The sequence below is a fragment of the Phyllosticta citriasiana genome (genome assembly GCF_038021145.1).
Source record: "Phyllosticta citriasiana strain CBS 120426 chromosome Unknown IWZ02scaffold_1, whole genome shotgun sequence".
In the NCBI taxonomy this organism is placed as follows: Eukaryota; Fungi; Ascomycota; class Dothideomycetes; order Botryosphaeriales; family Phyllostictaceae; genus Phyllosticta; species Phyllosticta citriasiana.
This window is the reverse complement of record NW_027117278.1, coordinates 1,284,104-1,310,958: the sequence shown is the minus strand read 5'-3', so window position 1 is coordinate 1,310,958 and position 26,855 is coordinate 1,284,104. Positions and strand designations below refer to the sequence as shown.

The 26,855-nt window shown below is 55.5% G+C and overlaps 9 protein-coding genes across 9 annotated transcripts; 4 read left to right on the top strand and 5 right to left on the bottom strand.

The window, feature by feature from the left end:
• Window positions 1-2,920: 2,920 nt before the first annotated feature.
• On the bottom strand, window positions 2,921-4,899 carry IWZ02DRAFT_439361 (S-adenosyl-L-methionine-dependent methyltransferase; the record flags this gene model as incomplete). Its single annotated transcript, XM_066766776.1, has 1 exon — window positions 2,921-4,899. A coding segment is annotated over one exon (1,843 nt), but the record flags the coding sequence as incomplete, so codon positions are not given.
• A 131-nt stretch (window positions 4,900-5,030) lies between these two features.
• IWZ02DRAFT_394301 (mitochondrial 37S ribosomal protein uS5m) lies at window positions 5,031-6,746 on the top strand. The gene is made up of 2 exons (XM_066765565.1): window positions 5,031-6,263; window positions 6,337-6,746. Exons 1-2 carry the CDS (start codon window positions 5,150-5,152, stop codon window positions 6,555-6,557), a joined length of 1,335 nt encoding a protein of 444 aa, XP_066627090.1. The 5' UTR covers window positions 5,031-5,149; the 3' UTR covers window positions 6,558-6,746.
• Window positions 6,747-9,568: 2,822 nt separating this feature from the next.
• On the top strand, window positions 9,569-11,605 carry IWZ02DRAFT_368668 (serine/threonine-protein kinase-like protein nrc-2; the record flags this gene model as incomplete). The annotated part of the gene is made up of 4 exons (XM_066764390.1): window positions 9,569-10,403; window positions 10,447-10,746; window positions 10,791-11,172; window positions 11,230-11,605. The coding sequence occupies 4 exons, from the start codon at window positions 9,569-9,571 to the stop codon at window positions 11,603-11,605; spliced, it is 1,893 nt and encodes a 630-aa protein (XP_066627089.1).
• A 1,395-nt stretch (window positions 11,606-13,000) lies between these two features.
• On the top strand, window positions 13,001-13,440 carry IWZ02DRAFT_486607 (DASH complex subunit Dad3-domain-containing protein; the record flags this gene model as incomplete). The annotated part of the gene is made up of 2 exons (XM_066769279.1): window positions 13,001-13,153; window positions 13,213-13,440. The coding sequence occupies 2 exons, from the start codon at window positions 13,001-13,003 to the stop codon at window positions 13,438-13,440; spliced, it is 381 nt and encodes a 126-aa protein (XP_066627088.1).
• Window positions 13,441-15,554: 2,114 nt separating this feature from the next.
• IWZ02DRAFT_14647 (uncharacterized protein) lies at window positions 15,555-19,141 on the bottom strand. The gene is made up of 2 exons (XM_066761844.1): window positions 18,892-19,141; window positions 15,555-18,528 (listed from the first exon to the last, which is right to left on the bottom strand). Exons 1-2 carry the CDS (start codon window positions 19,040-19,042, stop codon window positions 15,719-15,721), a joined length of 2,961 nt encoding a protein of 986 aa, XP_066627087.1. The 5' UTR covers window positions 19,043-19,141; the 3' UTR covers window positions 15,555-15,718.
• Window positions 19,142-19,813: 672 nt separating this feature from the next.
• Window positions 19,814-22,801, bottom strand: IWZ02DRAFT_14650 (double-strand break repair protein mus-23). The gene is made up of 2 exons (XM_066761845.1): window positions 22,508-22,801; window positions 19,814-22,437 (listed from the first exon to the last, which is right to left on the bottom strand). Exons 1-2 carry the CDS (start codon window positions 22,560-22,562, stop codon window positions 20,168-20,170), a joined length of 2,325 nt encoding a protein of 774 aa, XP_066627086.1. The 5' UTR covers window positions 22,563-22,801; the 3' UTR covers window positions 19,814-20,167.
• A 121-nt stretch (window positions 22,802-22,922) lies between these two features.
• Window positions 22,923-23,468, top strand: IWZ02DRAFT_486604 (mitochondrial 37S ribosomal protein uS19m; the record flags this gene model as incomplete). Its single annotated transcript, XM_066769278.1, has 4 exons — window positions 22,923-22,965; window positions 23,055-23,070; window positions 23,150-23,329; window positions 23,426-23,468. The coding sequence occupies 4 exons, from the start codon at window positions 22,923-22,925 to the stop codon at window positions 23,466-23,468; spliced, it is 282 nt and encodes a 93-aa protein (XP_066627085.1).
• Window positions 23,469-23,769: 301 nt separating this feature from the next.
• IWZ02DRAFT_429161 (transcription initiation factor-like protein TFIID subunit 10) lies at window positions 23,770-24,696 on the bottom strand (the record flags this gene model as incomplete). The annotated part of the gene is made up of 2 exons (XM_066765967.1): window positions 23,770-24,261; window positions 24,325-24,696. The coding sequence occupies 2 exons, from the start codon at window positions 24,694-24,696 to the stop codon at window positions 23,770-23,772; spliced, it is 864 nt and encodes a 287-aa protein (XP_066627084.1).
• Window positions 24,697-25,293: 597 nt separating this feature from the next.
• IWZ02DRAFT_369156 (telomere repeat binding factor-domain-containing protein) lies at window positions 25,294-26,829 on the bottom strand (the record flags this gene model as incomplete). Its single annotated transcript, XM_066764413.1, has 2 exons — window positions 25,294-25,992; window positions 26,152-26,829. The coding sequence occupies 2 exons, from the start codon at window positions 26,827-26,829 to the stop codon at window positions 25,294-25,296; spliced, it is 1,377 nt and encodes a 458-aa protein (XP_066627083.1).
• Between the last annotated feature and the right edge of the window lie 26 nt (window positions 26,830-26,855).

Below are 26,855 nucleotides of genomic sequence, written 5' to 3'. Positions count from 1 at the left end.
ACGACGTGCCTTGATGGGAACCTATTGAGCTGGATCTGTTCGGCTCTGGTGTAGATGTTGCCTGGGTACGAGAGCATTACGGCGATTGAGAGGACACTGGTGGAAGTGGTCGAGTTCTCAAGATGGCCGTTGCAGCAATCGTACCCACAGCATCGTACCTATCTATGTAGCATCAGTCAATCCCTCCTGTGTTGATCCCCCCCCCCCCCCCCCCCCCCCCCCCCCCCCCCCCCCTCCTCCTTCTCCCTCCGTCCTGCCCCCCCCCCCCCCCCCCCCCCCCCCCCCCCCCCCCCCCCCCCCCCCCCCCCCCCCCCCCCCCCCCCCCCCCCCCCCCCCCCCCCCCCCCCCCCCCCCCCCCCCCCCCCCCCCCCCCCCCCCCCCCCCCCCCCCCCCCCCCCCCCCCCCCCCCCCCCCCCCCCCCCCCCCCCCCCCCCCCCCCCCCCCCCCCCCCCCCCCCCCCCCCCCCCCCCCCCCCCCCCCCCCCCCCCCCCCCAAACCAGCCATTTCGTCCATGTACTGCAAAATCCCTCTCCACCTCGACGACATCCAACAAAAACAAGCACCAGCCTTCTTCATGTACCGTCAGCTCTGTTTCTCTCTCATTTTTCTCTCTCTCTCTCTCTCTCTCTCTCTCTCTCTCCTTCGAGCCCCCGTCACGCTCCTCCGCACACCACCACCACCACCACCACCACCACCGCCACCCACCACGCCGGTCTTACCTACCCTAGCGTACCGCGTCCCGTCGGCTCGCCCGCTCGCCCTCCCTCGTCGCGTCGAGAGCTCGGATCGTTGTGCCGATCCGTGCAGCCACGCCTCATCTCGGCTACAGTGGTGGTGGTGGTGGTGCGTGGTGCGTGGTGCGTGGTGCTCTCGCTCGCTCGCTCTGTTCGGTGTGTGCCAGTGGGTGGTGTGTGCGGCCGCCCGGGCGGGCGCTATTGGCGGTATGGATTTCATCGATCCATTTGTGAGTGAATCATCAGTCGTGGTCTGGAGGTTTACCTGCGTAGTGTGTGCACGTTGTGGGAGGAGCTTGAGAGTTGGTGAGAGGGAGAGAGAGGCGAGATGCAGCAGTGGTGCTTGCATACGGAGTGCGTGGAAAAGAAAGCGAGCAAAAAGCGCGGATCGCATTTCGTGATGGTGGTGGTGGTGGTGGTGGTGGCAAGCTCCTTAGTTTTCCGTCATGATTCGGAGGGTGGCGTTGGAGTAGGTATGCGGATGGAAGTTTGATGCGTGAAGAGATCAGAATTGGTTTCGGTCATGGTGCCTGTTCCGAGCTCGAGCGATTTGTGTGTACTGCGTCTCAAAGGGGGATGTCGTCGGGCTCCGAATTTTGCCAATCAGGTGTGTTGGCAAGTGGTATTTGAGATTGTCGTAGCACATGTAGTCTTGTCGTTGTCGTTACCCCCAGCTTGCGTCATTTGAACAGCGTGTGTACGAAACGAGTTAATGGGTATAAAGGCAAAAGCTCTTGCAGAATCACACGTCCATTCACGCTCAACTTAATTGGGTAACTTGGGAATTTTTCCAACATCGACAAACCTCAGAGACTCACCATACACTTCCTCTTGTTCGTTCTTTTGGGCTGAAATCAGGGGTCTATCCCTTCCCGTCCATCTTTTACATTCATCAACGTTGACATTGATCGTTGCCCTTCGTCATTGTTGAATGAGTAGCGCAGCATCAGTGACTTCACATTTCGGCGTTCTACCTTTCCTTCTTCCGTGATTTATCTCGGAATGTTGACACTGCCGGTCTTCGTCCCAAAAACAAAAACAGGATGTTTTCTTTGCGTCTTGGTGAAAGATTCGTTTGTCGGAAAAAAAAAAAAAAAAAAAAAAAACGGATCAGAGGCTATTGAAGCCTGCTATTCCTTGACCGAACTCCGTGACCAAAGACCGCGGGGCTCCTGCGACACTGGACGCGACACTGGATCACAAGATTAGGATCAGGAAGTACAGGTATCATGGTCGGTGTTGCGCATATGAAAACACACTTACATATTCTGCGTTGTCGACTTTCCGGTGTGTACTACACAGCACCTTAACCAACCCCCAGCACTGGCATGTCTGCGGTCCTAACCTGATGCGATCATGTAAAAAGAGGAGGATTTAAAATCCCCGCAGGCACTACTTTGCTGGCATGGTACAAGTCTAGAAGATTGATCTGGAGTCGTCGTATGTAGCAATTGTTCCCGCTAAGACTTCAAACTTGCCCCTTCATAAAAACCGAAACTCGAAAACAATGATGAACTGAGTCAACCGCCGCTGGTTCTAAACTGAAAATGACATACCCAGAGGCGCAAACAAGTCAGGGAGGTGATCTATAGGATCTTCTTGCTCTTGTCTGTAAAGGTATGAAATCCAGCGGGTGGACAAGACAGGAGGACAGTGCATGCGAAAGCCTGAGAGTACCGAGAAAAGGCAATGGTCAGGCCTTTCTCTTGTCTTTAACCCACACATCCTGGTTCTTGGCGGGTGATGGGAAAGAACCTGTGGCTTTGCCTTTGACTGGCGATATCCCTTTACTTCGCAGTTTCATCACGATTAAGGATGAGGACCACTCTGGGATCGATGTTGTGAATCAGCAATGGGAAGAAATGATGGTACACAGCAGCTGGACCTGCTGGAGATGTGATGGTCACACTCATATAACTAAGAATACACTCACCAACTCCCGGAGAGAGAAGTTCGCAGAAGTGAAAGAAAACTATCTGTAGCTCGATGGCGGAAGTGCTGTTGACGAGGAAGCGTTTCAAGGGAAGATGTGAAGCTTTTATATCAATCAATGTCTGCAAGATTTGTGGCACGGAGAGCTTGGATTTGAGTCGCAAGCTGCAGCAAGACGTGTGACTTCGCCTGCGGCCAGTGTATGGCCAGAACTGCTTTTTGGGACGGCCAATCAGAGAATGCCGTGTGAAAGAGAGGGCTAGACGGCGATGACGCAAGAGTGGGATGTTTGAAAAAGATCGTTGTAAATATTAATTCAAACTCCAAAGCCAAGCTTGTATCCTAATGAATGGTGTAGGTAGGAATGTGACAATCACGACAGCCTCAAACTCAAGCGGAGACACCATTCGTCTGCGCTTCGACCGCCTCTCCATTCACCTTGTCCGCACTTTCAGCACCGTCCCCGTTTTCCATCACCACATCTTGTCCACTCACTGCATTCCCTTCTGTGCCCCTCTTATTCTTCTTCAAAACCGCCACACCCTCCACATGGCCCGTCTGCGGGAAAAAGTCAAATCCCCTTAGACTCTCAATCTCGTAAACACCAACTCCAGATCCGAATCCGCCGTCTACGCCCTCCATGCCGCCGACGAGCACACCCACATCTCTCGCCTGCGTGTGCACGTTGCAGCTGACGTACACCACGCGGGCAGGACCGTACGCCAACAGCTGCTTCAGGAAGCTATCATCGCAACCCTTGCGCGGCGGGTCAATGACGACGACCGTCTCGGCAGCTGGAAACTCAATTTTGGCAAACAACGCAGCAGCGTCAGCGGCGATGAAGGAGGCGTGGTCTTCGGCGAGGTTGTTGAGACGAGCGTTCTTGTTTGCCGAGTCAATGGACGAGGCGGCAATGTCGATGCCGAGCGACTTCTTGAACATTTGTGAGAGGGTGATGGTGAAGAGACCGGAGCCCGAGTATGCGTCAATGAGGTGCTTGATCGGGGGGTCTCCAGGGTCTGGAGAGGTGGGAAGGATGTGGTCGCGGATGTATTGCGTAAAGGGGGGAAGAATGCTGTTGTTGTTTTGGAAAAAGGCACCAGCGGGGTTCTCGAATTGGAAGTCGTCAATGAATTCGGTTGAACGGCCCTTGTTGTCTGTAACACAGGTCTTCTCATGAAAATGTGATCCCCGGTCTTCGAGAATGGCGTCCTCGCGCGGCTGTGGGGGAGGATCCTTGGGAAGGCGTGTGGTGCTCTCGCGCAGTAGCAGCGTGGCGCCCTTTGTGTATTTGTCAAGTTCGACAGCTACACGTTGCCGTTCACGCTTCATACCCATTCGTACGGCGTCAGTGCCAATAGGGCAGTCTTCAATGTCAATGGTGTGGCGGGTTCCCTTTTTCATGAAGCCGATGGGCGGGACTTCTTGAAACTTTTTGACAATGCCATTCCGACGATCACTGCGTTTCTGGCCAGGTGGACCATCAAAGTGAGGCGTGAGTTTTGTTCGGTAGCCATATTGAAGAGGAGAGCCAATGGTTTCGCCGATTTCTGGGACCAAGTGTGGCGCCAGGTTGGAGAAGTTGCGGTAGGCCTTGTCGACAATGGTCCTTTTGTGCGCTAGTTGATGTTCATACGGCAGCATCTGAAATTGACATCCAGAGCAACTTGAGAAGTAGCCACAAGTTATGAGAGAATCGTCTCTCAGGTGTCCCGGCGTAACAACTTTGACAAAGTCTGCCAGGGTGTAGCCATCGGCAAAGTGCTTGATGACCTTGGCTTTGATGACGTCTCCCGGAGTAGTAAAGGGAACCACGTAGATTTGCTTGGAGCCTGGTTGCGTCGCGAGACCATCACCAGTGGAGGAAATTTCTGAGACAGTAACCTCGATTTCAGTGAAGGGCTCAGGCAGCTGGTCGGTGGATTCAGCGCTATTCTCGACTGCGGTCTGCGGCTTGTCCAGGGTGATTCTTCTCAAAAGCGCGCGAACATCATGCATCAGAATCTCGTCGTGGCTTCCCTCGCTCTTGAACACGGTGTTTTGCTTCTGCTTTGGCTTCTTGTTTTTGAACTTGTAATTTTGGCCGCCTTTGAAAGGTCTCTTCTTGCTATGACTTTCGATAGGCGCGACATTTGCTGCGGTGGAAGCCATGCTGTATCTTGAGCGCGCAAAGAAGCCAAAACCAGAAGACTGCAGAATTCGCGGTATACCGAGTCTTGTAAAGGCGTTCATGGACTGTCAAAAAAGTTGAGGTGTGCAGCGTCAGCCCATTCGAGGGCAAAGTGATTGGCGCGCAGGAGTCGTGCAGCGAGCCGGGGCTGACTCGCGCACCCATTTTTTCGACCATCGGCGCGCCAAGACCAAGTGCTCCGACGAGGTCCAACATCCTGTGTCGTCTGCCCCCGGCGCATCTGCAACGGCGATTCGCTGCTCATTACACCATCAACAACGCCCCCGGGCACTGACAACCGCAGACGGTCGCCATGAGCGTCTGCCGCCCCGCACGATGCCTCTTCACCCGGGCATCCAACCTGGCTTCTAGGCCACGCACGGCCACCGCTGTCGTTGAGTGCAACTCCAAATCGCACTCGCGCAGCTTCCACGCCTCGCCCGTTTATGCCAAGAAGAACAAGTCTCCCTTCCCCTCGATCAAGGCCGAGGATATGAAGCGCATACAAGAGATGGCCGAGACGGAATCCCCCACATACAACGAGCGCGAGAAGGAGCTATTGAAGCGGAAATACACGCCGGAGCAGATGGCAGCCATTGAGGCCGGAGAGGAGGCTATCGACCCCGTAGATCTCCTGTGGTATGGTAGGGACCGCACAGGAGACGCAATGGCTCTCAGGTACCGGGATGAGCTCACCAAGGTGCAACCACTGCTCGACCACAAACCCCGGGCAGAGCTGGATCCGTTCGCAAATTACGACGTGCGACCAAAGACGGAGGACGAGATCGTGGATGACCTGGCGAAATTCTACGTGAGAGAGCACAAAAGGGTTGAGGCGCTGGGTTTGGAGGAAGAGAGTCCGGAAGCAGAAGAGGAGGGCAAGGGTTTCCAGATTCGGCATTTGGAGATGCTGACGAGCCCGCGCACTTTCATGCATGCCGAAAGTGAGGAAGGATACAAGGCGCTAGAAGATGAAAGTTACAGCATCGTGGCGCCCGAAATGCGCAAGTTGTCAGAGCTCGAGGGCAGAGACGACAATGACGGAATCAAGCTGAAGGAGGAAGAAGAAGAGGGCGCTGTCGATCCCGAAGAGCAAGGTCGGCAACGCATCAGGCTTGCGACTGGCTTGTCGGATGCAGAAGTAAGACGTCTGCGCGTCAAGGTACTCCTCAGCCGCCGCGTCGTCAACCAAACCCGTCTGGGCAAGATTGCAAGCATGTACTACTTGACCATTTGCGGTAATGGCGACGGCTTGCTGGGTATTGGAGAGGGTAAGAGTACCGAGCCCATGGACGGTCGTCGGCAAAGCATCCTCGCTGCCGTCAAGAGTATGAAGCCCATCCAACGGTACGAGAACCGCACGATTTACGGCAACATTGAGGGCAAGGTTGGCGCCGTGGAACTTCAACTGATGACAAGACCACCTGGTATGTCGAACCTGCATCGTATTCCTGCTAATCCCTCACGTTAAACTTCTGGTCAATGCTAACGTGACAGCAGGCTTCGGTCTCCGCTGCCAGCCCCTCATCTTCGAAATGGCGCGCGCAGCAGGTATCCATGACCTGGCAGCCCGCGTGGGACGGTCACGCAATAAGATGAACACAATCAAGGCGGCGTATGAGGCACTGCTTGGCCAGAAGCTGCCCGAGGACATTGCGCGGGCACGCGGTCGCAAGATGGTCGATGTGCGCAAGGTTTACTATGCTGGTACGGTTTATTAGTATCGGCTGTGTGCATGAGAGGAGCAAAGTCGGGGGATCGAGCGGTGACCAAAGGCAAGGAAGTCTACCTCGTCCAATAAGACGAAGCGCATCATCTAGCATAGCAAGATGTGTAAGAAATGAAAGAGCAAGCATGAAAAGATCCGTCCATAGATGTAAACTGTGCATTGTAAAGACCAATTTCCTTCCCAACATGAGAAAAGGGGGGCTGTGCGCATGGTGTTGAAGCTTGACTGTCTCGCCTTGCAGACCACTGCACTTCTATCAATGACGAAAAGGAAGCTCGGGAAAGTGCACAAAGTGGTAGCTGTGACGCAAGGGAACTACAACTATTTACTTTTTTGGACGGTTGACATGGACAACCTGCTCAAGATGTGTGTGGAGCGGTTGGTGTTGGCAGACGGTTAAACAACGGACCAAAAACGATTTACAAAAAGTTCGTTAACGGTTTGTGAATCGAAGTTGGACAACAGAATTTATCTACGTTTGAAGTTGCGAGCGCAGGCGCTGATTGGCTGTGCACACCGGATGAACGAGACATGATTGGCTGATCTGCCTAGCGCTTTCCACAAGAGGCAGCAATCTCTAACTGTGAACTCAGGGTCCTCCTCCTCTTTTGCTGGGGCAGACATTCCAGGTCTGCAAAGCATACAGCTTCTTCCTCCCCAGCTAACGCATATGAAGGCGCCAGGTATCTACCGCGCCCGCCAAAATAGCAAGCCACAAGACAAGACAGCTTGGCGGAGACGGTCTTTGGATTCCGCATTGTCCAACCCCACGTGCACGCGACACCCACGCTGCACCGCCTTCTCCTGTCCCTGGGTAGATCCCCCTCTCAGCTCTGCATTGTTTGGCGGTCGGTGGCGAGAGAGCAGCACCAAAGGAGACGAGTGCGCAGACGAAGCTAGCCGGCGCATTGCTTGCACGTATGCTATCACTTGTCCCTATGCGCCAAGCAGCAGCAGCAGCAGCTTACTTGTATTCGGGGATCAGGAAAGCTGCTTACCAATTGCGCATGTGCGGAGGAGAGGAAGCGTGGGTGGCTCCAGTGTGCATTGACGGAGACAAAGGAATTGACGCAATACCTTAACCGTCTACGTAGCCAGGCGTGGGCTGGTCGCACCGGCGGCGCTGCATGTCCCTTTTGCTACTGATGACGATGATGCAAGCCGTCGCAATCATCTCACCTCACCTCAGAGCCAGCCGTTCCAGCTGTCTGGAGGACAAACGACGGACTGACAGAGGGCCGGACGGACCGAGTACAGATGCCTAACTACAAGCAAACCAAATCAACGTCAGACAAAAGGTGAGGTGAGCACGGTGGCAGCAGTCGTCGCGTCGCGCATTCGCAAATGCCAACTTGAGGACCTGTCGCTCGCCTTGCTGTGCCGTCGCGATTAATCTACAATCAGCAGTTGAATTAATCAGCAAGCTGAGCGGCGAAAGACGAATTGACTTGTTCGCAACGACGCCGCCGCCACCGGCAAGTCCAGAGGACGACATCCGGCGGAACGGAGCAGCAAGGCACGCGAGCCAGAGAGCGGGTGATGAAACAGTCCCGTCGACCGCCGGAGCGCCTCTTTCTCACGAGAAGAAAGGAAGGCCTTTTTTTGTTGCGACGCTCACGCGCACGGCCTAAGGTACGGGCAAGGGTAAATGTACAGAGATGATGTCTCGCTGCCGCTTTGTCAAAAGTGTCGCTGCTTTGCACAGCCTCCGCTTGACAGCCTCACACTTTGCGCGGGCGCCTCCCAGCCTGTATGGCCTTTGCGCCGGGATGCCCGAGTCTGTCAGTCTGTCTGCCACGCCGCCAAATGGCCGTGGCATGTTGATGTCGGCGGCTGTGTTTGTGCGGGATGTGCTGGTACGAGTGTGGGCGGTGGATGATGGGTGCAGATATGAGGTGAGGTAGCGTCAGGTTGGTGGGGACTACATTAGCTTGAGCAGAGGTGCATTGGTACATGTATCTAGGCCAGCAATGTCCTGTAGCAGCATGGTAGAATCATTGGCCGGCGGTGGTTGTGAGTATAGATACGGTCGTCGAGTGGGCGGCCAGGGGGCGATATTCTGCCGGTGGCTCTGGCTGCACTGAGGCCGCAAACGGGGTCGCTTGCGTGCTTCTCCTGGGGCTGGGGCTGGGGCTGGGCTGGATGGCCTTGGTTGAAGGCGCCGGCTAGCAGAGGCGAAAACCCACCCAAGAAACTGTGGACAGAGAGGAGGTGAATATACATACATACAGACAGACAGACGAACGACGCACGAGTAGTTCGTTTCTGTTTTGTTTCTGCTGGCCTCAGGCGTCTGGGCCGGATATCGTCGCGGGCCTATTTCCGCTGGAGACGAGACGCGGCGACGCATCGGACGCCGGAAACTGGAGGTGGAAGAGGCCGTCTGTGCGTGGGCTGGTTTGGTTGTTGTATAAGCTGCGGCGCTCTGGAGTAGCTTTCCATCTTGATGCGTTGTACGGGACCTGCTTCTGCATCTTCTTCATCCAAACAACAGAATCCTTCCAGCCGCCTCGCTGCATAAACCTGGGCCGCTGCGCTGCAGCTCAAGTCATCGACCACCTGCACCGGGTGGCAGCCGCGCCAAGGCCTGGTCCTTATCCCCACCTTAGGCCGATCGCATACCCTACCGCATTCCAACCAACTCCATCCTCCGCCTGTCCCAAGACCAACCCTCCCGCCCTCCAGTCCTTCTCCCTCTCCGTCACCACTAATTCTCCACAATCACCATCTGCACACTTCTTCTCCCGTGTCTCTCCTTGTTTCTCCGTCGAGAACCCCTGCAGACCGCCCCCGATCCACTTCCGCTCTCTCTCCTCCACCTTGCCTGGGCCAGAGACATGGCTCTGTGAGCTCGCCTTCTTTTCGCCTCTGGCTCGCTGATCAGTACTCTCCCACGGCTCCTACAAGAAGCCCCTTCTCTGCCGCCTCCACTTCTCGGCCCGTCCCTCGCACACTCCCATGACGCAGCTCTTTAGCTCATCGTCGGGCCACTCGACCGCCAATATGGGCAGCAGCGAGAAGCGCGCCTTTACCGGTGTCCCCATCTCCACAAACAAGCAAGTCAATGGCTCCAACAGCCAGGTCTCGCAAAAGATCAAAAACTTCTTCCGCATCAACACGGGGAGCAAGGACAGCCTCGACAACGGCAAGCACTCTGGCGACGGCGGCTCGTCAAAAGACAACCGCTCCACCTTTCGCCAGTCGCGATTCTTGCCTCACATTGGCCGCAACCGCAGCACCACCGTCGCCAGCGAGGGCAACCCGCTCGATGAGGGCATGAGCCCCACGGCCCACGCCAATCCCTACTTCATCCACCAAGGCCCGCCCGCAATCAGACATCACAACGATGGCAGCGTGCCGCCTTCGCCACCAGACACTCCCCCAATGCCAACCACCAAAGTCGAAGATGTTGACGGCGCCGGCGAAAAGGCGACGACGGCGGGCAAGGAGGAGCTCGCGCGCAAGCTGCGCCGCGTCGCTTCGGCGCCGAACGCCCAGGGCATGTTCAAGAGCGGCGACGGCTCTCGTCCTCAAACAGCCGAGCTGGGCAAAGAACCACTCGTTCAGCACGCCAATAGCTCCACCCTGTCCATGATTGAGACATTAAGCGATAGCTCCCACCTTGGTGTCCCCTCGCACGACGGCGGCATCCCGTCTGCGGGCCAGATCCGCAACAGCGTGGCGTTCAGGAGGACCTACAGCTCGAATTCGATCAAAGTGCGAAACGTCGAGGTTGGTCCAGGAAGCTTTGACAAGATCAAGTTGATTGGAAAGGGCGACGTGGGCAAGGTCTACTTGGTGCGAGAGAAGAAGTCGAATCGGTTATATGCCATGAAAGGTGGGACGACACACCGTCTTTCGGACTTTACTGACAGCCGTAGTCTTGAGCAAAAAGGAAATGATCAAGAGGAACAAGATCAAGCGTGCGCTCGCCGAGCAAGAGATCTTGGCAACCAGCAACCACCCCTTCATTGTCACCTTGTACCACTCGTTCCAGTCAGAAGATCATCTTTACCTCTGCATGGAGTATTGCAGCGGCGGCGAATTCTTCCGCGCGCTGCAAACTCGCCCAAACAAATGCGTCGACGAGGACGCCGCACGATTTTACGCCGCAGAAGTCACGGCTGCGCTAGAATACCTACACCTCATGGGCTTCATCTATCGCGACTTAAAGCCAGAAAGTGAGTACATAGCCTAAATTGCAATGCTGTGGCTGACTGTTTAGATATTCTTCTCCACCAATCCGGCCACATTATGTTATCAGACTTTGATCTCTCCAAGCAGTCCGACCCAGGCGGCAGGCCGACCATGATCCTTGGTAACAAGGGTTCCTCGTCGAGCAACCTGCCTGCTATCGATACTAAGTCTTGCATTGCAAACTTCCGCACCAATTCGTTTGTTGGCACCGAGGAGTACATCGCGCCCGAAGTAATCAAGGGATGCGGGCACACCAGTGCCGTTGATTGGTGGACCCTCGGTATCCTTGTTTACGAGATGCTTTATGGCACAACACCTTTCAAGGGCAAGAACCGCAATGCAACATTTGCCAATATCCTAAGGGATGAGGTGCCTTTCCCGGAAGGCTCTGGCGCCCCTCAAGTTTCCAAGTAAGAGCTCCTTGGCACCACCCAACCCCCCAGCCCTGCTGACCCAACCTCCCACAGCCTCTGCAAATCGCTCATTCGCAAGCTTCTCATTAAAGATGAGATGCGGCGCTTGGGCTCGCGCGCCGGCGCATCGGACGTCAAGGGACACCCATTCTTCCGCACAACGCAGTGGGCGTTGCTGCGTCACATGAAGCCACCCATAATCCCGCACCAAGGGCGTGGAGTTGACACGATAAACTTTCGCAACGTCAAAGAGTCGCACTCGGTCGACATTAGCGCCGCCAAAGTCAAAGGTGTACCGCTGGACAGCGGGTTGGCCACCCCTGGCTCTGATCCGGTGCCGGATCCTTTTGAAGAATTCAACAGCGTCACTCTGCATCATGACGGGGATGAATTCCACCGGCAGCAGGCGAATGGCAGCCAGCAGAGGTAGTAAGCATCTTGGACGAGGAAGTAGACTTGTGACAGAATTTTGGGCCTGAAAGGTCGCGGGAAGAATGTCATTCGAGCGGAAAACCAGTCTGGATCCAATTCACGTGGACGAGCCGGGTCAACGGCGAACAGGCGCCGGGCACGCGGCGAGCACGAGCAGACAAGAAGCGAGGCAAAAAGACAAAAGCGGCACGAAGACGCAGGGCAGGACAGGGCGAGAATATGTCATGCGGAGTGATGGCGAGGCAACGGTGGGGCGGCTTGTCTCTTTTTTGATGTGAATTGAATCAAATGCGGGCTCTGCAGCACTTGTTCATTTTATGTCATGTTTTGCTTTACCGCCATTAGTCATTGGACTTGGGACGTTGGAGGGGTTCTTCCTTTTATTTTTCCTTTCCTTTTTCAAGGGATTGGGTTTCGTGTGTGCGTGCGTGGGCGATGGGAAGGAATGGACGGGGAAACGGATTGGGCTGGGCTGGGCTGGGCTGGGCTGGCTTGCTGATTGCCGTTTCTTTTTGTTTTTGAACACTCTTGTCTGTTTAGCCCTTTGTCCCTTGTTCCTTTACAGGCCTGTTTTAACAAACTACACAAGCTATCGAGCCAATCATGTCATAAGATGAAAAAGGACAATTTTCTAATCTGGTCAACCACATGTTGCGGGACTGAAGTGACTACAAGCAGGGTATGAACAAAAACAGCTCTGGTGGCAGTTCCATCAATACGTTGGAGGTGTAATTGGAGGAAGGTACACTTTGGGGAGCAGCATCTTGTGTTGTCCTGGGCTGACTGCAGCGACGACGGTCCAGCCTCAAGCGGGGGGCCCAAGGACGACTACTAGCACCTTTACTTCAGAACAATTGTTGTGTCACCGCTCAGCAAGAGCAGCAGCCATGGCATGCAGGGAACATGCAAAAGAAGAAGAGAGGAAAAGCCGATTGCCAGCTCCCTGCCTCAGCAAGCATGTGGCTTGATGCAGCCACACTGACGCCACAGCGCCACGGTAGCACCGCCGCACCCCGCGACAGCCTCACGTCAAACCGAACTGCAGGCCCTCGTTATTTTCTGGAGCAGTCGAGGTGCAAACAACGCGACTGCAACAATCTATACCACCCGACGTGTTCCGCTCAATCCATACTTTCTCACAGCTTACTGGCTTGCGCTCAGCCTTCTCCGCAACACTTGCAAGTTGCCAGCGCGCGACGCATTCGATTCAGCCTACCTTACCGCATCTCCGCACCCACTGCGTTTACGCGTCAAAAAGCACTTTCAGGACAGCAAGAATCTCCCGAGCGAAGACGCGTATACACTAGCAAGGGGAAATAAGTGAAACGGTCAAACAAACTGGGAAAGCGAGCAAAGACCTCACAGTCAATGCTGTAGAAAAGAAGAAAACAACATGTCCGATCTCTCCCCTCCCGTCGGCGCAGCAGGCAATGGTGGCAGTGGCAGTGGCAATGCCGAAAATGCAACCGTAGGCGCCGAAACGCTGTCGCCGCTCGAGCAAGAAGTGCTGGACGAGTACGCGCGGCTGCTGGGCAACTTGAACGACGTGCGTACAGCACACATTGTTCCCACTTTCCTTCCAATCTAGGCTCACAATGTAACCAGCTATCATCGCTCCTCTCGACGCTCGCCGAAAACCCGTCGGCCGAAATCCTCGACGCGCTGCGCGGCCTGGAGCGCAAGACGAGCCTGGTCTACACGCTTCTCAAGGCCAGCGTGTACAGCATTGTACTGCAACAGCAGATTTTTGGCGAGGGCGAAGAGGGAGGCGATGGACAGGGCGAAGGTGCTGCCGGCGCTTCTGGGCAGGGACATCATCATGATGAGGATTAAGAGGAGGCCTATATGCGACATGCTTGGGAGTAGTACCGCTGCTCTTCTTGCTCTCGCGCACTCTGCTTTACGAACAGAGATATTCCCGGCAACCGAGACGACCGCAGCCTCCCGCCCCCGTCTGCGCGATATCGATCTCAAATGCTGTCTGCCCGTCCATCGACATGTCTATCGACCTACCTACATCGCACCTGATCCGATGCTACACAGAGGAACCAACAGCGCGAGACCGGCAGAGAACAAAAAAGGCCAGCAGAACCCCGACAGTACGTCCCTCGCAGACCGACGTCCGTGGATTGTTGGATCCAAGCCGGTGCATCGACTGCGCTTGATCCCTTCTCGTTTCCTGCTCCTCCCGCCAGCATGCACGCCTGCTGCTTCGATGATGCGATTTTTCGAGCCATCCAGCTACATGGCTATCTATCCTGTCAACTCGGCCCGCTCCTGTCGTTTTCGACGTCTCCGACAACCAAGCGCACTTTTCGGACCCAGCATACACCACCAGTCGACGTCATCCTCGCGGTGACGACGACTCTCAGACCGGCGCGCTCTGGCTCTACTTGTTTAGCGAACGAGCATCGAGAATCCGGAATTGGGCATCGGGCAGCAGCGAGCATCCATCCGACGACGCTCTGGCACGAAGGACGCAAATAACGGTGAAAAGATGGATGGATACAGGAGAGACTAGGAAGGGGGATACAGCCGCATTGGCCGATGCGTAGACAGATTCCATGGGTAGGTAGGTAAGGTAGGTAGGTAGGTAGCAAGCAGACAAGACAGCAAATGGCAAACATACGTACATACATCAGACAGTAGCAAATAAAAAGAGAGGTACCGTAGTCAGCCGCGCTTCGCTCATGACAAAATGGAGGGGCACTATACATACATACTTGCACGTCTTGGTGTCAGATCAGTCAATGCAAACACATTCCGCCTCGCCGCACAAGAGCGGCGCATCAATATGACACAACCACCACGCCTACAAACGCAATTTCTGCCCTTTCGACCCGCCGCTCCAGGAGCGTCGATGCGCACATGTGGAGCCAGACATGGATTTATTCAGTCAACATGCACCCACCATCATCCAAGCAAATCCTCTCTTTGCACAGGCGAGAGAGAGAGAGAGAGAAAGCACACAAACAATCACAATGACTTGACCATTTTGTTAGCGGGGTAAATCCTTGTATCCCATTTTCTGTTGCCCTAGGTAAGATGCCTTTGCAAACTAAAGCCAGCTGCTAAGCTACCTAGGTTTATTTTCCGTTGATCCCATCATACAAGCTGCCGCCATCGGCGTCACCACCATTGTCGAACCTTATTCTTTTTTTTTTTTTTTTTGTGTTTTTGTGTTTTTGATATTTTTTTGTGTTATCGTTGTCGTTATTGTGTTCATGTGATCACTCCACCACCGCCAGCAAAATTCATTCGATAAACCTTTGCCAGAGGAGAACCAGTGGTGAATGGGGGGAAATTGGGAAGAACCGTGGAAAAAACCGCAAGAGGGCGGGTGGTAACCAGCATTCGGTGTCAAAGTCAAGAATCCCTGTCGAGACCCAAGTTCAAAAGCTTTGAACCAATGGCTGAATGCCGCCGCTGGGATTTGTTCTGTTGCTGTCGTGTAAAAGCCGATAAACAGAAGAAGAAGAGACCCATCATCAACCAGCCAGAAAGCAGGGAGACGATTGATCCGTCGAGAAGATGTTGGAAAGGCAGAAACGAACAAGAAAAGCTGTCATTGTGCGGGCAGATGGTCCAGAGGGCTGATAAGCAAACTGAACCATGTGCCCGAGACGTCGTCCACCACCTCAACCAGCCATTACGACGACGACGAATGACGCATCCTTTCCCACAGTGGCAGAGACCAGTGTGCCAGTGGGTGGAAAAGTCGAAAGCTGAAAATGCAGCGCAAAGTGCTAGGGGAAGTGGGAAAAACCAGAAACCGGTGAAATGAAGGGCAATGAAAAGCAAAGGGGATTCCAGTAATGGGATGCGCGGGAAGTCTGACAGACTGTACGACCGGTCCGATCCGAAGACGCCCAACCAAGAAAAGGCAACAGAGGCCGAGAAAGGCCCCAGTTGCAACTGTTAGGCGCTGTATGGTCATGCTCCGCCGTCGATACGACCATGCCTCAATCAGTACCGTAAAGCAATGTCGAGTCGTACCAATGCGAGACAATAGTCGATGGCCAGTCGTTGCGTGTGCCAATGGAAGCCCGCTCACCACAAAAGCCAATTCGTCGACAGCTGGGAGTCGAATGAGACCAATGAAAGTTTGCAATCAGCCGTCAACAGGGTTGTGAGCGCGGTAGGCGGCAACCTGCTCCTCCTCAGTCATCTTGACCTGGTGGAACTTCTTCTTCCAGCCCTCCTTCCACTTCTTCTTGGCCGCCGGGGACATGGTAGAAGGGTCTTCCATTTCGGGCTTGAGGTTCTTGGTCTTGTCCTTGGAAGGCGAGAGCTTCAACTTCTTGGGAGAAACACTTGAAAGGCCAACGGCGTCGTGCGGCGTCGTCATGCGCTCGGCATGCTTGGAGGGAGTAGCACGCGCGGACGACTCACCCTTGGGGCTCTGTGGAGTCGGAAAGGCACCCGCAAGCTCAGCCATGTCCTCGTCATGCTGACCGTCGTAGGAGAGGCGGAGGTTGCGGTTCTGACCGCGCTGGTCACCAAGGCAGTTAAGAGAAAAGCGCTGGCCCTTCTGCTGAGAGTGCTGAGAGTTGGAAAAGACACGAGCCAACTTGGAGGGAGATTGCTCCGACTTGTCATTCTTCTGCGGCTCAGCCTCGTTGCCGGCAATCTTCTTGATGGGAGTCTGGTTGCTGGTCAGGATGGAGTCAATCTTGTCGCGGATCGAGCTGTCAACCGTGGCGCCCTGGCCACTCATGGTCCTGAGATTCTTCGGAGTCGGAGCGCCGATTCCCATGTCGGAGATGATGCTTCTGTCACTGGTGAAAGAGCTGAAGACTCCAGGCGAAGGACGCTCAATCGGACCAGGGGTCGGCTTGATCGTAGCGGCAGAGACTTGACGGCTGGGCGTCTCGACTTGAGGCATAAGAGCAACGGGAGATTGAGCATGGGGCTCAAAATCATCTCCCGCGGAAGAGCCACTGGTCTCACTGGCCGAGGTCTCTTGAGACTTCTTGGCCTGAACAAGGCCCTGAGCCCAACCCTGCATGAAGTCGAGGTCCTCGGTGCCCATGACGCTCTGGCCAGCCAAGCCGGCAGAAAAGCCCATCAAAAAGCCAGTAGACTTGCTCCTGAAGTCGAGGGTACTGCTCGTCGAGGCCGCAGGCGTCTTGGACTGCTTGCGGTGCTTCCGAGACGAGCGCTTCGTGTAGATGGAGGCCTTGTCGGCACTGACCTCCCTGGACATGTTGAGTGGTACGTGGAGACGACCATTCTCGGCCGAAACCTCAGAACCGCGGTGGAAATCAAGATTGTTCACATCGGCCGTGGCACCGCTGACTGGCGAGACTTGAGGCGCCTTGAGGGCCTGGGCAGGGTCAGGACTGAGGAAGTTCGAGTTCCACGGACCATTCTCCCACTTGGACTTCTCGGGAGTGACAGGCTGGGTCTTGCGGCTGACGTAGTTGGAGGACGAGTGCTCATGCGGATTGTTGGGGAAGAAATCCGCAGTGTTGATGCTAGAAGCACTCGGCCTGTGGGCAGACGACGTCGTAGAACGCATGGGACTGGGATCACCAGTCTTCTTGTCGCAGAGCCAGGGAAAGTTGGAGGCAAACTGGGCAGATCGTGGGGGTGAGGCGATCGGGGAAGGCGACGGCGGAACGAAAACGCTGGGGGATTCGCCGTGAGGTCCATCAGACTTCTGTCTGTTTGGAGTGTACGCAGGACTGGTCGGGTCCAGAGCCGAGCGCTTGTGGTGGTTGAGCTCTTGGAGCTTGCGAGGGTCTTTGATCTCCAAAGCGTGCGACTTGCGAGCCGTGTGGCCAGAGTTCTTCTGCTGAGACTTGGTTTGACCGTTGTCCGACTTGTTGACGTCCTGGGTAGTCAACGAATCCGCCGAGGTAAAGCCCGCGTTGGCATCGAGGCTGCTGAAGCTCTGATTTCCAAAGGAAGCAAAGCCGGGGACCATGCCCATGTAAGGCTGGAGCGCCGTGGGTTGGGGTGGAGGGTAGGGCATGAAGCCCGGAGGCGGGGTCGCGTACAGGAACGGGTTTGGCGGCGTGCTTCCAAGACCGGAGGGCTGGCTCATGAACTCGGAGGAGTGGGTGCCAGTCGACTTGGAATCCTTCTTGGAGTCGGACGTGAAACCCTCAGAAGTCGAGGCAGAGCTGGGCGGGTTCTTGTCACCACCCTCAAGACGCTTGATCTCCCTGCGAATTTCATCCGCCTCGTTGATCATACGAATCTTGGTGTCGACCATGCGCTTGCGTTCTTCAGGCGTGATCGTGCCCTCCTGGATGACCATGCTGCGTTCCAAGTCACGCTGCTCCAACTGGATCTTCTTAAGTGTCTTCCTGAGCTCTGGGACGGAGAGAGCCTGAAAGGTCGATGGGGTCGGAGGAGCATACGCCTTGGGCTGCGTGGCTGCGTACGGGAACGGGATGGCAGCACCAGGATAGCCGTAGTATTGCATCAAAGCAGGCGGCGGGTTGAAAGGCGCGTACTGAGAGAAACCGCCAGCAGCGCCCGGGTGATTGACATGCATCGAGTTCATGGAGCTGCTGGAACGACTGAGGTCAAACGGAGCGCGATCGATCCTGGCGCTGCCGCGGTTGAGGCTGTTGACCGAGCCGTTGTCCAGAGGGTACGAAGGACTTCCGAGGCGCAAGTCTGAGGGGACAATGCGGCCACCTGCAGTGACGCGCATGCCGGGTGGTGAGCCATGTTCCTTGATGAGGCGCTCCACCTTGTTGCGCTTGACAGACGGGCTGGGCGAGGGCTTCTTCTGATTACCTGAGCGAGTCATGATGGCAGCGTCGGAGACGTTGCGAGTCTGGTTGAGCAGTGTGTTGCTTCCACCAGTGGAGCTCGCGCTTTTGAGAGGGTTGCTGAAGGTTGGGACAGAAGCGGAGGGTCGCAAGACCATGTGGGAAGATGAGAGAGCCGGCCGAAGGACGTGTTCTGATGTAGTTGTCAGAGTCTTCGATGAGCTCAAGTCAAGGTGTCGGGCAATGTGTGGAGGGATGCGGGTCGGAGTTGTAAGGGCGTCGTCAGGAAAAGCGCCTGGCTGGCCGCCGAGACGCGGTGGGCATGTGCCGATGGCCTTAACGGCGCTGCCGGGCGTCTTCGAATTTGGTGTAATATCGCGAACAGACATGGCGACGCGCGACAATGCAAGGTCAGGAGGATGTTGACAAAAGGTGTTGGAGGAGGGAAGACAAGATGAGGAAGGATGTTTTGTAAGTTCAGAAGCCCGCGTAACGCGAACAGAACATGGCGGCGTACGCCGAGGCGGCCGCTGCTCAACGAAAGACTACTACTAACCTCTCACGGCGTCCTCATCTGCAAACTTGTCCAACGACACCGCTGACTCGGAAATAGAATCGCGAAGCGCAAGGAGCTCAGCTACCTTGGACCGCACTGATGTCCTCGAGGTATCGCCATCCCTGGGAACGGGCTCGCCTTGAGTTCCCATGGTGTTGAAGACTCAGGAGAACGGAGGTGGCCGTGGTGGTTGGATACAAGAGGTGCGCTTCCGGCTACATGGTCAGCTCTGCTTAAGCTTTCCATGCCAGCGCAGACCATACTTCGTACCTTTCCCCCTTTGCAAATGGACAACCGTATTGATCAAGTATCGGCAAGAATCAGCAAGGGGCGCAAAGGACGCTGTACAATCAAGAAGAAGAAGAAGAAGAAGAAGAAGAAGAAGAAGAGCTGGCGGGTTGTATCCAATCGTGCAACAGGCGTGCCGGATAGTGATTGAATGAACGGACAGCAAGTCGTACAGAGCAGTTCAGACTGCGGGCCAAGAGAGAACGTGGGTGGGGAGTGATGGTCGAGCGATGATGGCAATGGAGATGGAAGAGGATCGAAGGCAGAGACACGATGGACATTAAAGATTAACCTGGAGCCCAGGTCGGCTCCTTCTGAAAGGAACAAGGGGGTTTGGCATGAATGATGGCAGAGATCGATCTTGCGGGAGGCGGAATGGGAAGCCATGACGCGGGCTGGTCCCAAAGTGTGCATGGATGCGGAGAGCCTCAATGAGGGTGGAAGCCACGAGCAATGGTATCTTCTTGCTCATTCCAAATGAGGGAGGGCACTGCGGGTTGTCCACGGAGCGAGGACCGTGACTTAAGCGAGACCCTTGCCCGAAGTATCAAGAAGCACCTCGTCAATCAAAGCCAAACGGAACCGAAGGCCTGTGACGAAGGGGGGCTGGGCAGCGAGAACATGGATAGGTAGAGAGAGGGAGGCAAGAACAAGGCACAGTACCGCGAGGCACAATCTCTTTCGGTTTGCAGCAGCAAACATCAACAACGGCCCTCAGAGCTGCCAGATGACAAGAACGAGATGATTTGCAAAGAAATCAAGCGACCCGAGATGGGCGAGACGGCGAGTCGAAAGGAACGAAAATAATTATTGAAAAATTGAAGAGACGCGGATGGGCAAATGCTGTCGTTAGTTTACTCCAGCAACCTACCTTGATGCAACCCATGGACCATGCAGCAAACCTTTTCGAGCAGAGAGGATATCTTTCCCACGCTTTTTCCCCTGGCAACGCCAAACCAATGCACGCGTACCTCCATGTCTAGCCACGTCATCTCCTCCTGCCACTCCTAGGCGCCGGCGGCTCAAAAGCGTCTTCCTCATCATCGTCCTCAATTTCATCCACAACCTCCCTGCTGCTAGTACCTCTGCCCCTTTGGCTCGCACCAACCACGCTCTCGGCTTGCGAGAAGTTCAACTGCGTCTGCCGCTTCGACGACGACGCTGGAGCCCGTGTAGACCTAGTAGAATTAGTGGTGGGAGGTTTTTTCGCCGGACTGGCCGCTTTGCGTGTCCGAGTGGTGGATTCAGGTGCCTTCCTGCTACTCGAGGCCGCAGCGGGAGGCTTCCTCGTAGGCCGAGTAAAAAGGTCTTCAGCATCAGACTCGTCGTCATCGTCATCATCGTCATCTTTGCCGTCTGATATCATGATAACGTCCTGATCGTCGTCTTCGTCATCGTCCTCAGGAGTGGGACTGCGAGCCTTTCGTCCTCGACCGCCTTTCGCTGGCGCCTTTTTGGCTGCGGCAGTGGTAGTACGAGAGGTCGAACTTGCGGCGCCGCGGCCACCACGGCCACGTCCACGGCCCCTGCCGCGCGTGGCAGCTGGTTTCGGAGGCACGGATCCCAGGCGAGAGTCGTCGTCATCGTCCATGGGCGTGTCATCATCATGAATCATGGCACCAGGTTGGTCTGCCCAGTGGCCGTCCATGTCACTGTCCCAGTTATCCGGCTTGGGCTTTACCTTGCGCCCAGACGTGGTCGGTCTAACGTGGCCTGCAGCAAACAATTCCTCCAGCTTCGCACGGTATGTGTCCATGGCTTCTTTGATGGCAACCTCGTCCATTTCTTCATCGTTCGTGAGGAGATGCTTCATTTGGGAAGCAAGCGACTCATTGACAAAGGTCTCCATGGCGTATTTGTCGTCCTTGTCGACGAATTGAGCAACAGCGTCGCCAAAGCTGTTTTGAGGCAAGATCGTTAAACTTTGCGCTGTCAAGTACTCACGCACTAGTTTCTCAACTTTGACATTGTCAAGCGCGAGCCGGGCAAGCACGTTCTCATCCGGCGCGACGAACTCGTTCTTTGACTTCTTTTGCGGTTTTGCCTTCCCACGGTGGAATTGTACAACGTCCTGGATATTGGCCACTTTGCCAACAAAGCGATTTGAGAAGCGTTGCGGGTTTTCACAGTCGAATTTGCCACCATCTGGCGCTGAGTAGTTGACTCGTAGGCGAACGAGGGGCAGCGGCATCTCCTCATCTTCGTCCAAAGCCGATCCTTGAGTCTCAAGCCACTCTGCTTTTGCCTGCTCAATGAGCTCTTCCACGATGCCTATCAGGTGTCGAGTTATGATGGGGCGATTGTTGTCTTTCTTCCACACACCCTTCATGGCCGACTCGTCCGCCAAAACAATTTCCTTCATTACGAATGGCCGCACCGTTTTTAGTCTGATAGGTTCGCACTCGAAATCTTTGCCCTTGATCCTGAGAATGGCAACGTGTTTTGGCTCTGCTTCCCCAGGCATCAAAGACGTGGCGACGGAAGAGCCAGGTTGCATGACATGAAAACCCATTTCTGGGTTGAGCTTGGGCTCAATCAAGCACTCGTGTTCGTGGCCCCAAATGACCATGTCAAGGAATTCCGGCAAAAAGTTCTCCGGAAGATAATCGGTGAACGTGTGCGCGTGGTGATTTTGATGGACGCTCATGAGGTTGAACCACTCGTCCTGCTGCGTCGAGGGCCGGAAAAATTTGACATTGCCATCGCGAAAGGTGCGGAAAAGACGTTCGTCCCGCACGTTGCTCATGCCGTACAGCGCCAGCTTCGTCCGTCCCTTTTGCAGCAGCAACGGCTTGATCTGAATCTTGTCCGACTCGGGCGTGCGGCCGTAGTAATTGACCAAGCCAGAGACTTGCAGGAGATCCAACGCCGCAAGATGGCCTTCACCAGAGGGGTCATCGTGGTTCCCATGAATCGAAAAGACGGGGATGGCGACGTTGATGTCCGGGTCTTCGTAGTTGACATGGTCAAAGGTGCCAGCAAAGTGTTCGGATGCGTCACTCAGCATCTCAAGTTCGCAAGGCTTGTCGCCGAGGCAGGCCATGCGCAGGGTTCGCATCACTTGGTACATGCTCTTGCGAGAGGGCTTGTTTTCGTGGAAGAGGTCGCCGGCGAGCAGTACCATGTCGACATCGCGTTCTTTGGCTATTGTCATGATTTCGTGAAAGGATTTCCAGCTGTCGTCGCCGCGAATGGCGTCGCGCTCGTGGTAGCCTACATGATTATCGGTCGCCACGAGCATCCGGATTGTATCTGGGTCTGTAGATTACCGTAGGTGGTTAGTCAAACTGCTCATGATGGAAAATATTTGAAAGCGCATGATACAGACCATGGTGATCGGTGCCTTTGCTCTGGCCGCGGCGGTTTTGACTTTGTCCTGGCATCGTGGTGGATGCGGTGGTGCAGAGAGAACGGAGCCCGGGCAGTCGTGGTGTTGAGCTTCAGCGCAATCAAGGTGAGAGTTGTTGCACGCAAGACAATCAAAGTCAGCCAACGATTACTGCCGCACAGCACCCGCTCTCAAGGGACGGAAAACAGGGCCGGTGCATTGCAGAAGTAGAAGTACAGAGTCGAGCCGTCATGAACGACAGACAGACGCGACGCGCGACGCGGGGACCTGAAGTGCTGCCTGGCTGGTCCAGTGATCCCTGCACTCAGCCGAGTGGTCTCTTGGCCCGTCCGCAAAACCTCCGTCGACGACAACCTCCGCCCGCAACACCAGGACAAGAAGCGCCGTCGCGACCATGCTGCCCACGCGCGCCCTTTTCTCGCGCTCCGTCTGGAAAGGTTTGCCATCCCATCTCAATGCCTTGAATTTCCCTCAAGCTACTCTTGCGGTCCCAACATGTACAATTTACTAACATGATCGCATCCAGGCCCTCACATCGTCCCGTAAGTCAATCCCGCACACGACCGCATGACCACCTACTTCCAACATCCGCGAATCCTTGACCAACGCAAAACGCTGCAGCCTCCCGATCACGCCCATCAAGGCTGGCGAGAAGAGGCCCATCATCAAGACGCAGGCGCGCTCGGCGACCATTCTGCCACACTTCCTCGGCCTGGATTTCATGGTGCACAACGGCAAGAAGTACGAGCACGTCGCCATCACCGAAGACATGGTCGGGCACAAGCTGGGCGAGTTTGCAGCGTAAGTCATGCCGTTTCCACCTTGTGGCTTTGGCTGGCGGAAAGCAGATGTCGGGGCCACAGAGGACTGTTACTGATTCGTCGTTTAACACGATAGGACGAGAAAGGCTTTCACCTACAAGATGTCCAAGAACAAATAGAGAACAATTGGGAATCGAACAAGCATTCTGTGCATCAATTCGTTCATATGTGATATCCAACCACAATGGTGGGGAAGGGAGGAGTTTTGGGGGGGGGGAAAAATGGCTGGCATGTCTGTCCAGCAATGCTTGAATGTAGCATTTCAGGTCGCATAGACTAGCGTCATCTAGCCAGTCTTATTGGATGTGAATGAGCACCGCCAACGCCCATGATCCGTGCCGTCCGTTGCCAACTCCCGTCCCGTAAGCCCATCATTGAATCCGTTAAACCTGTTCAAACAAAACTCATAACCGCGCATGCTCAGCGGTAGAACTCGCCCCTCTTGACGTTCACGCCGTACTCGCCCACCGCCATACCCAAATCCTCCATCGTCAGCACCGTGCGACCTTGACTGCCACCCTGCCCTCCGCCGCCATACCCGGGCCTCTGCACGCCGAGATTCAATCCTTTGCCTTGCGCGCCTCCGTCCTTGCTGCTAGCAGCTCCTCCCGTCGCGGCCGCACCTGGCGCTCCAGCCGTGCCGAAGCCGGCGGCGCCACCGAGGCCGCCCATGGGGTTGTTCGAGGTCGTGTTGGAGGATCGAATGCGCGAGTACTGATATGCGTCGGCAGCAATGTCTGCAATAAACTTCTGCGTCGCGAGAGCGAGGAGGCGAGCGAGTTGGGGAGGTGTTTCGGGTGGAGGAGGAAGGCCGGCAAGAGTGAGGTAGTAGTTGGTAACAGCATCAGGAATCTGTAGACAGTCGGAGGAATCAGTGACTTTATTCCACATGCGTGAGTACGGCGGGGAGCTCTGCAGTGAAGTGGGCGCCATATCTCCAGCGCGGCCAATGGGAAAGTGGGAGGCTCAGCTCACGATCGGCGCATAGTCGTCCATCTTGCCCAGGAACTCGCGCAGGCTCGCATCCTTTTTCGTCGGTATGCGCAACTCGGCAGCTGGCGGCGGACCGCTCATGCCATCAGGGGCGCCCGGAGCGGAGTTGGTGGCATTGGCGCCGCCGGACGTATCCATGTCGTTGGCACCGTCGAGGTTCATCGGGTCGGGTTGCGAAGGGCCGTCTAGCGGCGCGCTCGGGTCGGCTTCAATGGACGGCTGGTCGACCTCTTCTTGCTTGATCTGAGTAGGAGCTGCGGAGGCAGAGGCAGACGAGGCGGCGTCGTGGAGCGTGTTGGACGATGGCGGCTCGGCCTGGGACGAGACTTGGGTAGCGTTCGGGTCGGACGACATGATGACTCCAGCTGTAACAGTCGCGCGGCTGATTCGCCAAGTGTGGATTCAAGGACGGCACCTGACGCGTGGGGCTGCACGGCGCGATATGCACGAGTGAAGGTCGGGTGGTTCAGGTAGCCATGTGCATGGCCCAAAGCCCCCCAGCCAGAAGGTTGAGTCGTCCGCCCGCCAAGCGCAGCCAATCAGCGTCCACTTGCTCCGGACTCCGCTCTCCCTCACCACTCGCGCAAACAACGCACTGCACCCCACACACTATGTCAAGAGCGATAATCTAATGATATGTTTGGGTATCATGCTCCCCTGCAGCGCGCAGACAGGCTGGTGCTGAATCGAAAAGAAAGCAAAAGCACATGGCAAGTTGTATAGTGTGTCGGAAAAAGGAAAAAAAACACAAAGTCTCTCGCCCACCGGCCCTTGCTCACCCCATGCCATACACCACCCAAAATGCCCAGTCCATACCTTCCTGGATCTTGCCCTCTTGTGTCAGGTCGTCACTCATGAATCATGATTCCGTCTGATCTGGGATGATGCTCTATCACAACTGCCGCCATTACATCATCCCAAATAACTCACACTTCTTGATGCTCGCTGGACCTACTGCCCGCCAGAGTCCTCAGCGATCCTCAGCGCTGGGTCAATGGCTGTCGCGGTACGGCCCGCGTAAGGATTTTGCTGCACAAACGGATCCGGTGCGCCGTTGACGGTCCACCGCCCTGCAGCTAGCACCGCCGCAGCATCAATCTGCGCTCTTCTTTCTTGCAATTTGCCTTGCTCTTCTTGCAGTCTTTGCTTCGCCAACGCTTCCTGCTTCGCCGCCTGCGCGGGCGCTCTCGTCTTCAAGTCTCCTGTGACCCCTTGCAGGTACACTGGGACCTCGACGCCACTTTTGAGGAAGAACAATTTCAGATTGCGCGCCTTGTCCTTCAACTGCACCTGATTGCGTTCCTTGAGGATTTCCGAGACTGTGCCCCCAGCTCCATACAGCGCAAGAATTTGAGACCAGTGCGGTCCTTTGACTCGGTCGAGCCCATCCATTAGCGCACGTTCTTCGTCCAAGCTCCAGGGCCTTCTCTGATTTTGACCGCCGCCCTTTCGGGAATTCGGTGGAGCTCGAACACTTGACGCAGCGCGTGCTTGGTCGTACAGGACTTGGGTCGGGGCGCTTTGAACGGGAGCTGGACTTCCAGGTGACGCAGTCTTGCTGACAGGCTGAGTAGATGTGTGTTGTTGCGCTACGTGGGGATAGGCTTGGTAGAAGGGAATCGCATTTTGCTGACCTTCCGAAGACTTTGCCTGGGTCGGGGCCAAGGCAGCATGTGCAACTAGAGCTGCCCTCGTGATGGTTTCGTCGTAGTTGTTCCCTTCAGCCTCAGAGATTGGCGGGTAGCTGTGAAACCCTCCTGGCTGGGTAAAATGACCGTTGAATGGAGATAGCTGCACATCTTTGGCAACGCCTGCAGATCCGTTGAAAATCTTAAGAATTTGCGCAGTTGCTCCGCTAAGCTCCTTGAGAAAGCTGGTCCAGTCGTATCTCCTGGTAAGCTTTATGCGGGCTTCGGGGGTATCTTGCTGCGATAGAAGGGCCTGGCGACGCTGAACGGTCTTGTCAACAAAGTCCTGTTCTACAGGTGAAAGTTGTTTTGGCTCTGGTCTTCCGTGTTGAAGCTCGATATCTATGTTCAAGGGCAAGAGTCGATCTGCCACATCTTCTCGTCTCTCGCGTCCCTTCATCAATGCCGCAGCATAGGCTTGAGTCTTGAGCTCCAGCCACAAGCTACCCTGCCATTCGACCAGACTCCCGCCCGCAGGGACAAATATGTCGAGGAAGCACTCGTTCAGAGTTGGCAAAGGAATTTCTTGTCCGCCAAAAAGGCTGCTCACGAACGCGGACATGTTGACTTGGCGCACCATGTCGAAGTAAGGCGCGCTGTCCAGACGCAGCGCTTTCGCGTCGAGAAAAGGTCTTTGCTGACTCAATGCCTTGAATTGTTGGTCAAAGTGGGCTTTGAGTATAGCATACTCTTTCCCCTGAGGAGTGCCGACTTTGTTCACAGCATCCAAAACGTCCTGGAAAGATTGTTGGCCGAGGGTTCGGAGGATGCCGGTGGATAGCTTCTCGAGACTGGTCATTCCCTCGAGGGCGGCAGCGCTTGGCG

Bases quoted from the DNA above. Each gene is read 5' to 3' on its own strand.
- IWZ02DRAFT_394301 (XM_066765565.1), top strand. From the start codon at position 5,150: ATGAGCGTCTGCCGCCCCGCACGATGCCTCTTCACCCGGGCATCCAAC. The intron at 6,264-6,336 runs GTATGTCGAACC...ACGTGACAGCAG, and splicing joins ACTGATGACAAGACCACCTG to GCTTCGGTCTCCGCTGCCAG.
- IWZ02DRAFT_14647 (XM_066761844.1), bottom strand. From the start codon at position 19,042: ATGGGAACTCAAGGCGAGCCCGTTCCCAGGGATGGCGATACCTCGAGG. The intron at 18,529-18,891 runs GTTAGTAGTAGT...CAACTACATCAG, and splicing joins AGATGAGGACGCCGTGAGAG to AACACGTCCTTCGGCCGGCT.
- IWZ02DRAFT_14650 (XM_066761845.1), bottom strand. From the start codon at position 22,562: ATGCCAGGACAAAGTCAAAACCGCCGCGGCCAGAGCAAAGGCACCGAT. The intron at 22,438-22,507 runs GTCTGTATCATG...GGTAATCTACAG, and splicing joins CAAAGGCACCGATCACCATG to ACCCAGATACAATCCGGATG.